Source organism: Atractosteus spatula, chromosome 5 (assembly GCF_055471065.1).
Source record: "Atractosteus spatula isolate fAtrSpa1 chromosome 5, fAtrSpa1.hap1, whole genome shotgun sequence".
Classification (NCBI taxonomy): Eukaryota; Metazoa; Chordata; class Actinopteri; order Semionotiformes; family Lepisosteidae; genus Atractosteus; species Atractosteus spatula.
Window position 1 is genome coordinate 18,431,829 of NC_142710.1, and position 12,608 is coordinate 18,444,436.

The following is a 12,608-nucleotide window of genomic DNA, read 5'->3' on the forward strand; positions in this document are numbered from 1 at the left end:
AAATAAAAAGATGCAAAAGGTGACCTAATACATCCTTAAACTGCATTAAATAAAAAGGTCTCATTGCAAGGTACATCTGTGGGTCTCTTCCTGCTAAATACAAAAAGTATCCTACAATGCAAAAATGATGACCAATTACCATTTAATGCAGTGTTATATTCTATTTATTACATACCTTCTTAAAGTACAGTATTCTGCCTAATTCACTGAAGACATTTATTGCAGTAAACTAACTACGCAGTGAGTAACAAGCACCAATTTGTGGAGGTACACTGGTTAAGATTTGACTGGTCTAAATCCTGTTCTTCAAGTCACTTTCAGTCTCTAATGCAATGTGAACAGAATCTGTTGTGATTATGACAAACTACATCCATATTAGTAATACAAGATTATAATATTTAGAAACTTTGCTTTTTATTAATAACTTTTACTTGTTAGGTGCTTTACAAATAAAAGATATTCTTTTATTAAAGAGGTCAATTTGAAAGAAATGCTAAGTGAAAGGCTTATTTAAAATTACTCTTTCCTGGTAACAGACTGTAAGTAATTTCCCTAAGGTTACTGTATCAAACAGGAGGTATGTAATTAAGTTTGTGAGCTGGTCCCAAACTCTTTCGATAGAATACCTTAATGTGGTGTTAGTGCAGGAAGAGTGTTAATCAAAATCTTTATTTTGCTGTTAGGGTTTGCCTTTATACTGCTCTTACACACCAGAAGCCCAACTGCTCACATTAAATTCTATGTATTTAAAACTCTTTAAACCTGGTCAGTTATTTCCATGTGGTTTTCAAAGCAGGTCTTTAAAATGTATAAAGCACCCAGTTTTCCATTTAATATATCAATATCCAGTGTAGCTCAGTTTTCACTCCCCAGCAGGATAAAAAACCCTCATACAGCAAAATGAATTCCAACCTTTTATAATAATGAAGAACCACTGCAGTTGAATCCCAGATCACTGTAATATTACCCCTGTGCTTCAGCATCATCTTACCACGGTATCATTCGCCCTATATGTGGTAGGTCTGGTGTGGGAGATTTTGGAGAGATTCATAAAAGTGCAGTTTGGAAAGGTAGTGTATGAAGTCCAAGTCAGCATTTGTATCTTTTTTGGTAGTTGATTTCTTATATATCTACAAGGTTTCAAATGCAGAGATTTTATGTACTAACAGGAAAGATCTCTGTTCCCTATCCCACAGCTCATTTGGAGATATTCTGTACAAGTTATAGAGGCGTCCGTTACCAAAAACTCAAAATTGACTTCCAACCAACTGAAAGACATTTTAAAATTTTCCTGAGGGTGTAAGCATTTTGCTGGATGTTATTTAAAACACTTGCATTTACAGTGAACACCACCTCTCCACATATGTAAATAAACCTTAATGGGAATGTGTCCATTATCAGACTGAGAATTATCATTTGAAACCCAGATATATAAAAGTATTTTCCTAAAATATATCAGAAAGCCAAAATGTGCTGCAAAGGCAAAATTTTGCAGGTCTATGCATTGGACATTGAACATCATACTCACTTTCACAGCATCTTTCAATCCAAAATCCCTCTACAGAAAAAAAATCAGAAGAGAAAAGCTTTGTAACAGGAAACACCTAAAACCCAGCTGGGATACCGTCCAGGTTCTTTTATTGACCATACATACAAGACGTGCGGTTGTTGTGGCCATTTTGTTGACGGCAGCTGACATACTGTACACAAACTGCAATGCAGAATGTAAACTGTGAGAGGTAACTTAAATCTTGTGGGGGAAAAACATTACAATGGATAAGGAAACTTAGAAAAGAAAAGCTCTTCTGGAGTTCATATTCCTTCCGTTCATGGAAAAAAGCCAATTTCCTATCACAAATATTGACCTTCTAATAAGGTTAACCCTTGAATGGCAGTATTTAGTAATACTTTACCTCAAAATAACCAATTTAATTTCACTGCTGTTCCATCAATATCTCCAGGCCTTTTCAGTAGGAAACATATCGTAAAAAAATAACGCACTGTTAAATGAGTAAATTAAGTAAAGTTGCTCTACCTGGGCTTCCAGCAGTGGCCTCTTGTCCTCGATGTCAATGATAACATCACGAGGGGCAGACATGAGAGCCACTGGAAAACAAGTGTTTGCCAAAGTCATGGAGATGTGCACGAAGACCAGGATAGAATATCCACAGTCGGGCACTCGGGTCAAGCAGCTCACTAGCAGTGACCTCTGCGCAGACCAGAGACACTAAATCCACAAGAACCGCAGAAAACCTGAGAGTTTTATTAAGTTCTACAGTTTTGTATAAGAGCTATAAGAAATTATTTAATAGAGAAAGAGCACAGTACAAAAAAGATGAGTAGGTGGCTTTGTAAAAAAAAAAACTAGAATCTATGTAAAAAAAAGTTTTCAGGCATGTCTGTCACAATTCTGTACCTTTTGAGGTCATTGCGAGCTCTGGCTTGGCGGTGTAGGGGTCGCAGCGGAACTCTTCCAGAGTGCTAATGGTACACTGTCCCACAACCGGCTTCCGGCCAAACGGCCGATGGTCAATCACTTTAAGAATTATGGGTGGTGTGTACATTTCTTCTTTCGGTAGAAGCTGCAAAGTAGGAGATGGTACAACTTAAAAAGCATCTAAAAAATTAGAACCTGAACCTCCCATTTAACTGAAGTTGTTTGAGCAGGCACTGTAGCTGCGTCAGCATGCGCAGGCTGCAAGGGAACAGGTAAAGGTTTATTCAGTGCTGAAAGGACATCAGCTGATGAATAGAGAGGATACTGAAGGAGATTTTAGCTTTCCACACCTCTCCTCCTGTTCTCCCTTAGGTTAGACACTTCTTGGCCCTTCTTACCTACTCTATCTTTTGTTCTCCTACGACTTATTTGCTACTTTCCCTTACTCCTTCACAGCTGAAGAAGGTCCACAGTCGAAATGTTTCTTTTCCTTAGCTTTCAGCACAAATGAACCTTTACCTATTCCCTTCCATATACTGGGGTATAATTGCATACAATACATCTACAGCACAACTGCTTTTTACAATTACTTTTTGTCTGGATGACGTAATAAATAAATCTCAAGGTTACTGCTGCTGAAGTTATAGGTAATGATGCATTCCCTCGTCTGGAGTTTATATAAAATCCAGCCACAAGATCCTCAGGACAGATATCGCCAAAAAATATTTTCCTTCACGCGCATGCTTAGTGGTGTATGGTGCGTACCACTTTCAGGAAGAGGAGTGATCCAGGGAAGTTGGGGTTCTTCTTGATGTTCTTGATGACCGCCGACTGCACGATCTCCCCACCACACTCCACGACGAGGCTCGGCGAGGTCACGGCAGCGAGCTGGTACGTCTTCATGTTGCGCAAACCCCAAGCCAGGATCTAATCGGGCCGCCAAAAAACAAACAACGCAGCAGGACTTGGTGACAGTTTCAGTGGAGATGGGAGTTGAAGTGAACTGAATAGGTGAATATACAGTAGCTCTTGGGAACGATGGAGCAGAGCTGGAGCGCCTCACCTCAATGGCTGTTAACTGCACCACCGGGCGGATGCCTTGGGGTACCATGTACAGCTTCTCTCCCCTTTTGGGTGGAACGATGGGTAGATCCGACTCAGTACCCTGTTTAATATTAAATAATAACAAACTACTTTTAGACAGCTCCTCAAAATGGCTTCTCAAAGCGCAACAAAAAATACACATTGAGAGGAGAGGAGATCGTAGATAGAGGTATGGAATACAGCAGGAAAGCAAGGGGCACACAGAACCAGTTACTGTAAGTAAAAGCCCTTCTAAAAAAGGGCTTTCATCTAGATTTGAAAGAGCTCAGGGAATACGACTCACTGATATCCTTAGAAAAATAGTTCCAGAGCTCTGGGGCATAGCAAGAGAAGGCCCTGTGTTAACCATAGTGTAGACAGGTGGGGAGCAGGATGACAATAACTGTGACAGGTAGTGAGGTACTGTGGTACCAAGCCATGCAGACCCTTACAGGTGAGCATAAGGATTTTGAAGTCGACACAAAAGATGACAAGATGACAGTGCAAGCACTCCAGAATAGGAGTAATGGGATCACTTGCGCTAGACCTGGTCTGGATTCTGGCTGCCAAATTGTGGACAAACTGTAGTGGACTGTATGTGGATTTAGCCAGCAAGTAGGTAACAGTAGCCAATTTGAGAAATGATTAATGTAACGACCAGCTTTTCACAACAGTTAGTGACAACATAGGATGTAGTCAGGCAATATTTCCGAGGTGAAAGAATGATGTTTTGACTATGTTGCACGTGTGAGTCAAACATCAAGGCTGGATCAAATATTACCCCCAAGTTCTTTAATTTTGATTGAAACTGAAGTATAGTACCATTCACCGCTAGGGTTACTACATTAGCTTTACATAGTTGATGAGGAATACCAAGAAGCATGACTTTCAGTCTTGTTGCAGTTTAGATAAAAGAACATTTTGAGTCATCCATGTTTTTATGTCAGAGATGCAACTAGAGATAATAGAGACAGTCACATCAGTGTCAGATTTAGTATGGACATAGATTTGAGCATCATCAGTGTAGAAATTATCATTCAGATCATGTGATCTTAATAGCTGACCAAGTGGGAACATGTAAATGCTGAAAAGTTGGGGGCCCGGTATTGAACCCTGAGGAACACCACATTAAATGAGTCCAATTTCAGAGCTAAAAGCAACAAACTAAGTGACAGCAATCAATGAGGTAAGACTTGAACCTTTTAAGTGCAATGGATAAACTCCAAACACAGAGTCAAGACAAGGTTAACAACTCTCAAAAGCTGCACTGAGGTCAAGAAGAGGAAAGACAGAAAGAGAACCAGAATCAGAAGCCATGAGAACTTTGTTGGCGACTTTAACCTGGGCAGTTTGAAGGGCTTTGAAGAGGTTTATCTGCAAAGAGATGGTTGTTTAACTGAATTGTAACAGCACATTCTAAAATCTTTGCAAGAAAGCGTTAGATACAGGTGCAAAATTGTTTACTTTTGCCATATTTGTTTTTTCTTTGCACGGGGTTAAGAACAGTCTTGATGGTCTTTGGTACCACATCAGTGCTCAAGGACTAAATTTCTTATATTGAGGACAATGGTGCAAAGCAGTGAAACAGGATTGAAATAAAGCGGTGGGAATGGGATCTAATAGGCAGGAGGTGGATTTCATATGCGAAACTGAGGCATGGAAGAGAACCAATAAAGTTAAGCAATCAGGGAGGTGAGGAGCTAACGTGTTGTAGAGAGAATGCGATACTGGATCTTTGTCGATCTTGGAGCTAAAAAATAAGAAGTTTGTTAAAACGCAGACTGAAGACTATATTTCCATTAACATTTAAATATTCCAAACCATGCCATCTCTGCAAGTGTCCCGATATACCTTTTTATTGCCTACAACAATTTTAAAGCGCCATTAAATGGACAAATTTCCATGCAGCATAAAAATAATTTTGACAATTCCTGGAGCCAAGTACTGTACCGTGTTCTTCAGGATGAGTTCGGCTGCCACAAGCACTTCTCCAGCTCTCTTGCCCTTGTACATAATGGGATACCAAAGCAGTTTAGGGGCCACGTCCGTCCCAGGATTGAGCTTCACCATGGGGGGACACATGCTCCTGCCCAGGGCCTCGTCCTTGCCCTGGTGGGTACAGAGAAGAGACAATTATACATACAAGGAGCTCATGGGCCAGCATCACGCCATTAATTAAAGCAGGGAGGAGGAGATCACAACAGCTACCTGAATTAAAAAAAGATCTGTTATATCAAATACTTCTTAGACCTTAAACAGACCTTATTTGTCTGCTTTTCAGATCTGCAGGACATTGAGCTCCAAGGAAAGTAATCTAAAATGGAAGTATGCAAGCCATTTGATGAAGTGCAATACGTTTAAGAAGAACTGCACCAGGAGGGCAGTCTATCACTAGATCCTCCTGTTCACATTCCAACTCAGACTACATTCTCACTGTCCTGGCAAATCAAAAGTAGCATCATTTTTGATCGTCATGTTTTTCTGAAAAAAGGGCGGAGTAAGACACCTTACCACTTGGTCAGAGTCATAGAGCTCCATGACCACATAGGGAGGGTTCTGAGAAACAGCCTGGGGGTCTCCATATATTTCCACATCATTGAAGATGAGGGTCTGGTCCCATGTGGGGTTCAGAGTAGCTTTTATTATCTCCGTTTTTTTACTTAGATGTAAAAATGATACATGGGCATATGGATCTGTACAACACAGAAAATTAAAAGTCATGAAATGTTCAAAAAGGTCAATTTTAAATACCTCCAAAAAAACTTAAAAAATCAATTCAACAGGCCTAACACACAATTAGGCTGGGATATCAATTCAAAATCTCCATACTGCTTAAACTGTCATTCGAACATTGCTTGTATAGTTCAAAGAACACACCTCTTATTCAGTTAAAGAAACATACAAAAACAAAAGGACATAATATGACAATAGATGTATAGGTATCTTATCTTGTAATCCAAATTATCTTATCTTGTAATCCAAATCGCTCTCCGTTTGTACAAGTACATTTTTTTTATACATGTTAATACCAGTTCTTACCTGAGAAACTGTCTTTATCCATGGGCAAAAGACTTCTAGCCTGGTAAATATAGACTCGCAGGTGGTAAACAAAAGATCCTGTATAAAGAAAACAAAAAGTCCAATTCAAAATCAAAAGTGTAAACAGCACTATGTAAGATAATTCTAGGATATTAGCTGAAATTTGTTGAAGTGTTGATTGTTCAGTTATAACGCTCTGCAGAAACCTCCATTATCCTTTACTTAATATCCTCTTACCTCTCTAGTAGAAGAGAGGTGGACACAATATTTGCAGAGATTAGCAGTCTGTGCCAGGAAGAGAAAGTTTTGTAAACTGTTAGATGACCCACAACAAGGACTTACTGTCAAAGTTGCAGGAAACAGTGGGTGTGTTGGCACCAAACAGGGATGTAGCACTTTCCTTTTTTGAGCCCTTCTCTTCCTCATCAATTCCCTAAAGCAAAATCCAAACATGAAAAAGGATGATCTTGTGTTCTATGCAAAGCACCATGCAAGTGCAAGGAATTCATTCATTTTTGCTGTACCATCACCTAAAAACTACAAATTGAGATATATCTTAAATGCATAAAGCAGACTAGACAAGCTAAAACACATTACTATCACTTCCACACATGGGATACGTTATGATAATCATTTCAAAACTGTACATAAGCTGGGCTCATTTGCTTGCATTTTTACTTGATGCTGCACTTACAAGAGCCCCTTCCAGTTTAAAGATGGCAGAGGCGCCCAGGCGATCGGAGGGAGCCATTCTTCTCCTCCACCGGCGGCGCCGGAATGTGTCTGAAGTCCGCTCCTTGCGGTGGAACTTCCAGCCAATCAGGGATGAGTATTCCCAGCCCTCTGGATCTCCGAGAAGTTTCTTCTGTTGATCAGTAAAGCCGAGACGCATCGAAACCAGTTGCACAATTGAGGAGGAAAACCACTCTTGACTTTTTTTAAAGTTATTCTTTAAAGAGCACATTTTGTATTTGCTTCATTATTCTATTACAATATAAAACGTTTAACTTCTTACATTAACTTTGTATCAATTGCACTTTAAGCACATCCAGGTACTGTAGCCACAGAAGGAAACATTGTTATGTGTGGATTTTGTTTTCTTTTTCGCCGGCAGTTCAAAAATAAAATTGTACTGCATTCTCCCTCCGTTTCAGAAGAAAAAGAAGAGAAACTATCACATTATCAAAGCCTTTCTTGATCGGAATTATGTACTATGTACTATGTACTATAGTTTGTGGACATATAGCTTCACTTCACATGAACCTTGACAGATAAACTAACAGTTCATTGAGATGTTTAAAGTTACCTCTGTTGGTGTCTGAGCATTGCTGACTTTCTTGCGAGGTCTGATCATTCTTTTCCTGCGGTGAACATGGTACATCTTCTCAGCTGGCACCCAGGACTTGGGTTTGTCATCAGGGGGGATCGTTACTCCATATTCCCAGCCTACAGCCACATACATTAATTACAGTTAACCTTGTATAATTAAATCTTTTCTATCATTAACTTTACTACGAGTGCATTTAAAGCAGGAGGAACATCTTTCAGCAAAGGATGGTGGGAGTCTTGAACAAACCACCCAGCTGTGTTGCTGAAGCCAATAACCTGGCTTCCTTCAACAAACGGCTGCATGATATTCATGGATAAATTTGCTGTTAACTATCAAACAGGCCCAGTGGGCCAAATGGCCTCTTGTTTGTAAACTTTCCTATGTTAAGATGTATATTCCCAATAGGTCTTATGTAACAGCAGGTTTAAAGAGTTAAGGAACCTCTAAGGTAATTGAGATGATGTTTGTCTTCAATGCATCTACTTAAAGCAGGATTAGTTTTTCACAGCAAATCAGTTCAGGGCATCATTCTTCACCTTTTTCATCCACAGCACGGTTTATATCGTAGCTCCATTCATCCTCCCACTTCCAGCCTGGGGGACACTCAATCTCCTGCGGTCCTGGGGCCTTCTCCCCATTCTGTCAAAATACCCAATTGACTTCTGTAAGACTGCAACAGTCTTGGCACCGTGTATCTTTTCGTTCCTCAATGAATGGACTGCTCTTTTTTTTTTATAAATGTATATAGAAACTACCATTTTCACCATTTGCCCCTCCCCAACCAATACGTAATTGAAATCAATTTACCAAACCATTCAAAGACAAGAGAACAGGAAACAAATTCCACTGAACTACAGCCATTTATGAGCTACATGAATAGCAGTTCTTACTCAGTGCACAGAATTTCTTGATACAGCATTTGCCAGTGAGTGTGAGGAGCATGTGCGTTGTGAACAGAACTCCTTCACCCACCACACTTTAGGAACTGGAAATATGTAGAGTGCACTTTTGTTAATGCATTGGAGTGTGTTTGGTTAACCAACAGTACAACCCAAACCTCTTATCTAAAAAGGACACCGTTGAATAATAAATGGGTGCACTAGAAGATGCTCACCACATCCGTGAAGGGAACCTCTGCTTGTTTCCACTCTCCCCCAGGGAACCGAGTCTCATTCTGGAACACCTCATCGATGAAATCGGAGTGGCCAGCATCAGCTTCAGTCAGCATCCTGCAGGTCAGAGACACATCAGTACTTCACTCACTGCAGTTTCAAAGAGAATGGGGCCCTGCTGCACACAAAATTGCTGCCAAGAACAAAATCCAAGACAATGAACTAAAATAGGGTTAATAAGCCAACCACATTATCAATTGTTAAAATGCCAGCAGGATTCCTTTCCCTGTTATTTTAGGTGAGGAGATGCTCAACCACAGCACCCTGTTCTCTTACAAAACTTAAAAGTTGGGCATTTCCCCTGTTCCCCTCCACCTCAATATGAAGGTGGTCAGCTCAGCCCAGTCCATCATTGGAGTACAGCTCCCCTCTATTTCAGATATTTTTACTCCTCACTGCCTCAGGAAGGCTGGATGTATCATTTAAGACACCAGTCACCCTGGTTCCTCACTTTTCACACCCCTTCCCTCTGGTAAGCATTATAGGAGCATAAAGGCACAAACGTCCAGACTCAGACAATTTCTTCCCACAAGCTGTCACATTACGTTGTCCTGCGTTTTTGTTTTTGCCGTTTCCTTAATGTCTTGTATAAGAGCAGACATGCAAATAAGCATTTCATTGCACTTGTGCATATGACAAACTAAAACTGAACTGAAATCTCTTTCAATAGCTGAAAAATGATTTTCAAGGCACCAGCCCTGATAAGATCTCGCCTTTAATCAAAATATAGGATTCAGCTTGAGCAAGTGAAGGAGACTTCAGGCAACTTGGCTCACGTTTTCTCTGGGTCCACAAACCAGTCCCCCTCCCACTCCCAGCCCTGAGGAGGCAAGAAGCTTTCGCGCTTCAGCTTAATCTTCCCGGTGACATCAGAAAATTTGTGGCGGTTTATGAGACCAGTGGTGCCCCACTTCCCGAAGACGAGAGCCTGGTTTTCATACTGTTCGGTAAAAGAGGAGAAGAAAAAAAGCAGAATTATAGTAGGTACACATCCTTTAATGTTCACCTAGAAGTCTGATGAAATGTGCTTCTCGAAATTAATTAACAACTAAGTCAATTAAATCCATCCATTTAAACTTCAACAGGAAAATATTACTTGGCACAGCACCTTTGTTAAACAAGCACAAAATTCACAGATGCATGCACAAAAATAGCAAGGACAGATTTTTTAGTATTTATATATGATAAACCTAACAGTGGACCAATAAATTAATAACTAAAGATATGTAAGTTTCAAATCCTTTCGTTGGTTTAGGCTAAGGTTTGAAGTTCAGGGGAAGTTTGCTTAACAAAATAATAACCCTCCACTTGCCCAAAGATTTAAAGGATAAGTGTTTAACATTTATATGTATTTAAATAGCATTGGCATAATGCAATACTTTTAAAACACCTACCAGTTCTGCAAACACACTAAACGTTCCTTCTGAAAACGAATTGAATTTCTTTTCGTTTGCAGACAAACCAAGCCACATGTTGATGCGTAACTGAACAGGGATCTTCAGGCCTTTGTTACTGTCCATTGGGTACTGAAAGGCAGATTGTTACAACAGGTTTCAGTCAACCAGCCTACACTTTACAGGAAACAATATGGAAATACGTTGTTGTTTTCTTTCTATAAATGTGAAAAAGTTGGAATAAAACTCTTAAATAAGCAGCAGAGTTATGCTTTCCCACCCAAAAAACATTATATGCCATCCTTAAGGTCAAATAGTCTGAATACCTGCATGAAGATGGTTTGGGTTTTCCCACAGAATTTTCCATTGGCATGTTCACTGTGGGTGGAGTACAGGATCTCGTGAGCAGGAATGCGTGCATAGGCCACCCTCTTCTCCCCACGCAGCATCCAAATGATCACATCCGGCATGCTATTCTGTGGCTGTGTTCAGAGAGATTTTACAAGTTTTAGATGTAATGGAAACAGTTAAAAGGAAATTGTAAAGTTACTTTTGTATTTCCGGGTTAGAAAGAAGCAACATTGATAAGTGCATTTCATACCACAATGAAAGCAAAATGTACATAGTAACATGTAAAACTTCCAATTTTCATCACAAAATAGAATAGATTTCCAGGTATGCACAGCACCATATTGCTGTGATTGTCTGCAATACAGAACGAAGCAACAACTTCTGGTGATGTGAAAAAGCTCTGTTACATTGTAAACAAGCAGGCTTGTGAATACATCTCTTTTAATAATAGAAATATAGAATAATAGAAATATTGCTCTCAACCTCAAGAAGGTCTTTCTGACAAATATTACTTCCTAACTCATGCAGAGTTGGCACATTTCTGTGGTGAAACTGCTGCACAACCTGTACTCATTCGCATCACATTAATCATTACAGTGACTAGCGAGCAGGAAGGGCCGGTTGAAGTCGCAGTTCTCATGAACTCTCGCACCCCCCTGTGGCGAGACCACTGGTTTGCGACAATACGACGACCATACAGTACTTTCACAAAGTTCACGGTTTTGTGCTTAATTCGATGTTTGTAAAAACTGAAATGATGGCATCACAAAATATTTTGTTAGCGAGATTTAATAACCGGTCCAAGAAATTAGGACTGCAGTTCCCCTTTCAGGGTCACAGACACTAAGGATTTTTACACTGTGGTTACGACAAGCTACTTGCCTCTTCTGCCACCTGCTTTAAGCTCTCCAGCCATCCCTCGATGTCTACCAAAGTGGCCTTGACGTCCGTCGCCTCCTCCTTCATGCGCTGGGCTCCCTGGAGGATACTCTCTATCGTGCTGTCGCGCAGCTTCTTGATCTGAATGTCCAAGTTAGTGAGATTGGGCTTTCCTTCCATTTCTGGCAACCTGAAGCTATGATACAAAGAAAAAATAAACTCTGTAAAAAACATAAATGCTTGCACCCCACACAACTGGCACTTCTGTGAATTTACCTGCAACTCAAAATCTCAATGACAGCTGAACAGCTGCAAATTAATCAATGGTTGTCCTAACAGAAAATATAGAGCAAAAACAGTTACACACTAGAAGAATCTTTCAAAGTATCTCAACAATGTTATTGTAATTATGAAGTGACACTTTCTTATTAAAGCACTTTTTAAATCAGACTAAAAAAATGCAAAACATTTTCAGTTTCACAGTCTTACGTGCTCAAGTCCTCAATGAGCTGATTGACAAGTTTCAGCCATATCTCTGCCTGACGAGTTTCTGACACTTTAGCCTGAAGAGCTGTCTTCAGGGAGGTGATGTTGGATTGCTGAAACAGACGAATTAGTACAACTAGTTCAGTTGTGAGGGGCCAAGCTAATAAACATTGGAATATAAAGAACGCACTCTTAAGAAATAATTTACAGTTTTGTTCTGCATGTGATCTACCACGTGCAACGTTACATTAATAGTTCAGGTGGGTAGCTGCGTCAGCATGCGTAGGCTGCAAAGGAACAAGTAATAGGTTTATTCCATGCTGAAAAAAAGAAGAAAGAGAACACAACGTTTAAAAAGAAGAAAGAGAACACAACCACCGAAACTAAAATTATTCTGCAGCTAGGATCACACCTTCTCCCTTCCCTTAATGACAGAC

General features: G+C 40.0%; 1 protein-coding gene across 1 annotated transcript in view; it reads right to left on the minus strand.

Annotated features, from left to right (window-relative positions):
• myofl (myoferlin like) overlaps window positions 1–12,608 on the minus strand; it is a 51,484-nt gene that overhangs the window by 8,780 nt on the left and 30,096 nt on the right. Inside the window, exons 22-39 of the mRNA XM_088916091.1 lie at window positions 12,175–12,284; window positions 11,689–11,881; window positions 10,782–10,937; window positions 10,456–10,587; window positions 9,838–10,001; window positions 9,004–9,118; window positions 8,426–8,528; window positions 7,866–8,005; window positions 7,254–7,424; window positions 6,902–6,992; window positions 6,560–6,637; window positions 6,032–6,213; window positions 5,471–5,629; window positions 3,501–3,602; window positions 3,203–3,364; window positions 2,417–2,582; window positions 2,036–2,106; window positions 1,529–1,558 (exon numbers count right to left, since the gene is read on the minus strand). Of these exons, the coding sequence (XP_088772217.1) occupies window positions 1,529–1,558; window positions 2,036–2,106; window positions 2,417–2,582; window positions 3,203–3,364; window positions 3,501–3,602; window positions 5,471–5,629; window positions 6,032–6,213; window positions 6,560–6,637; window positions 6,902–6,992; window positions 7,254–7,424; window positions 7,866–8,005; window positions 8,426–8,528; window positions 9,004–9,118; window positions 9,838–10,001; window positions 10,456–10,587; window positions 10,782–10,937; window positions 11,689–11,881; window positions 12,175–12,284 (2,325 nt within the window). The remainder of the gene's footprint in view (window positions 1–1,528; window positions 1,559–2,035; window positions 2,107–2,416; window positions 2,583–3,202; window positions 3,365–3,500; window positions 3,603–5,470; window positions 5,630–6,031; window positions 6,214–6,559; window positions 6,638–6,901; window positions 6,993–7,253; window positions 7,425–7,865; window positions 8,006–8,425; window positions 8,529–9,003; window positions 9,119–9,837; window positions 10,002–10,455; window positions 10,588–10,781; window positions 10,938–11,688; window positions 11,882–12,174; window positions 12,285–12,608) is intronic.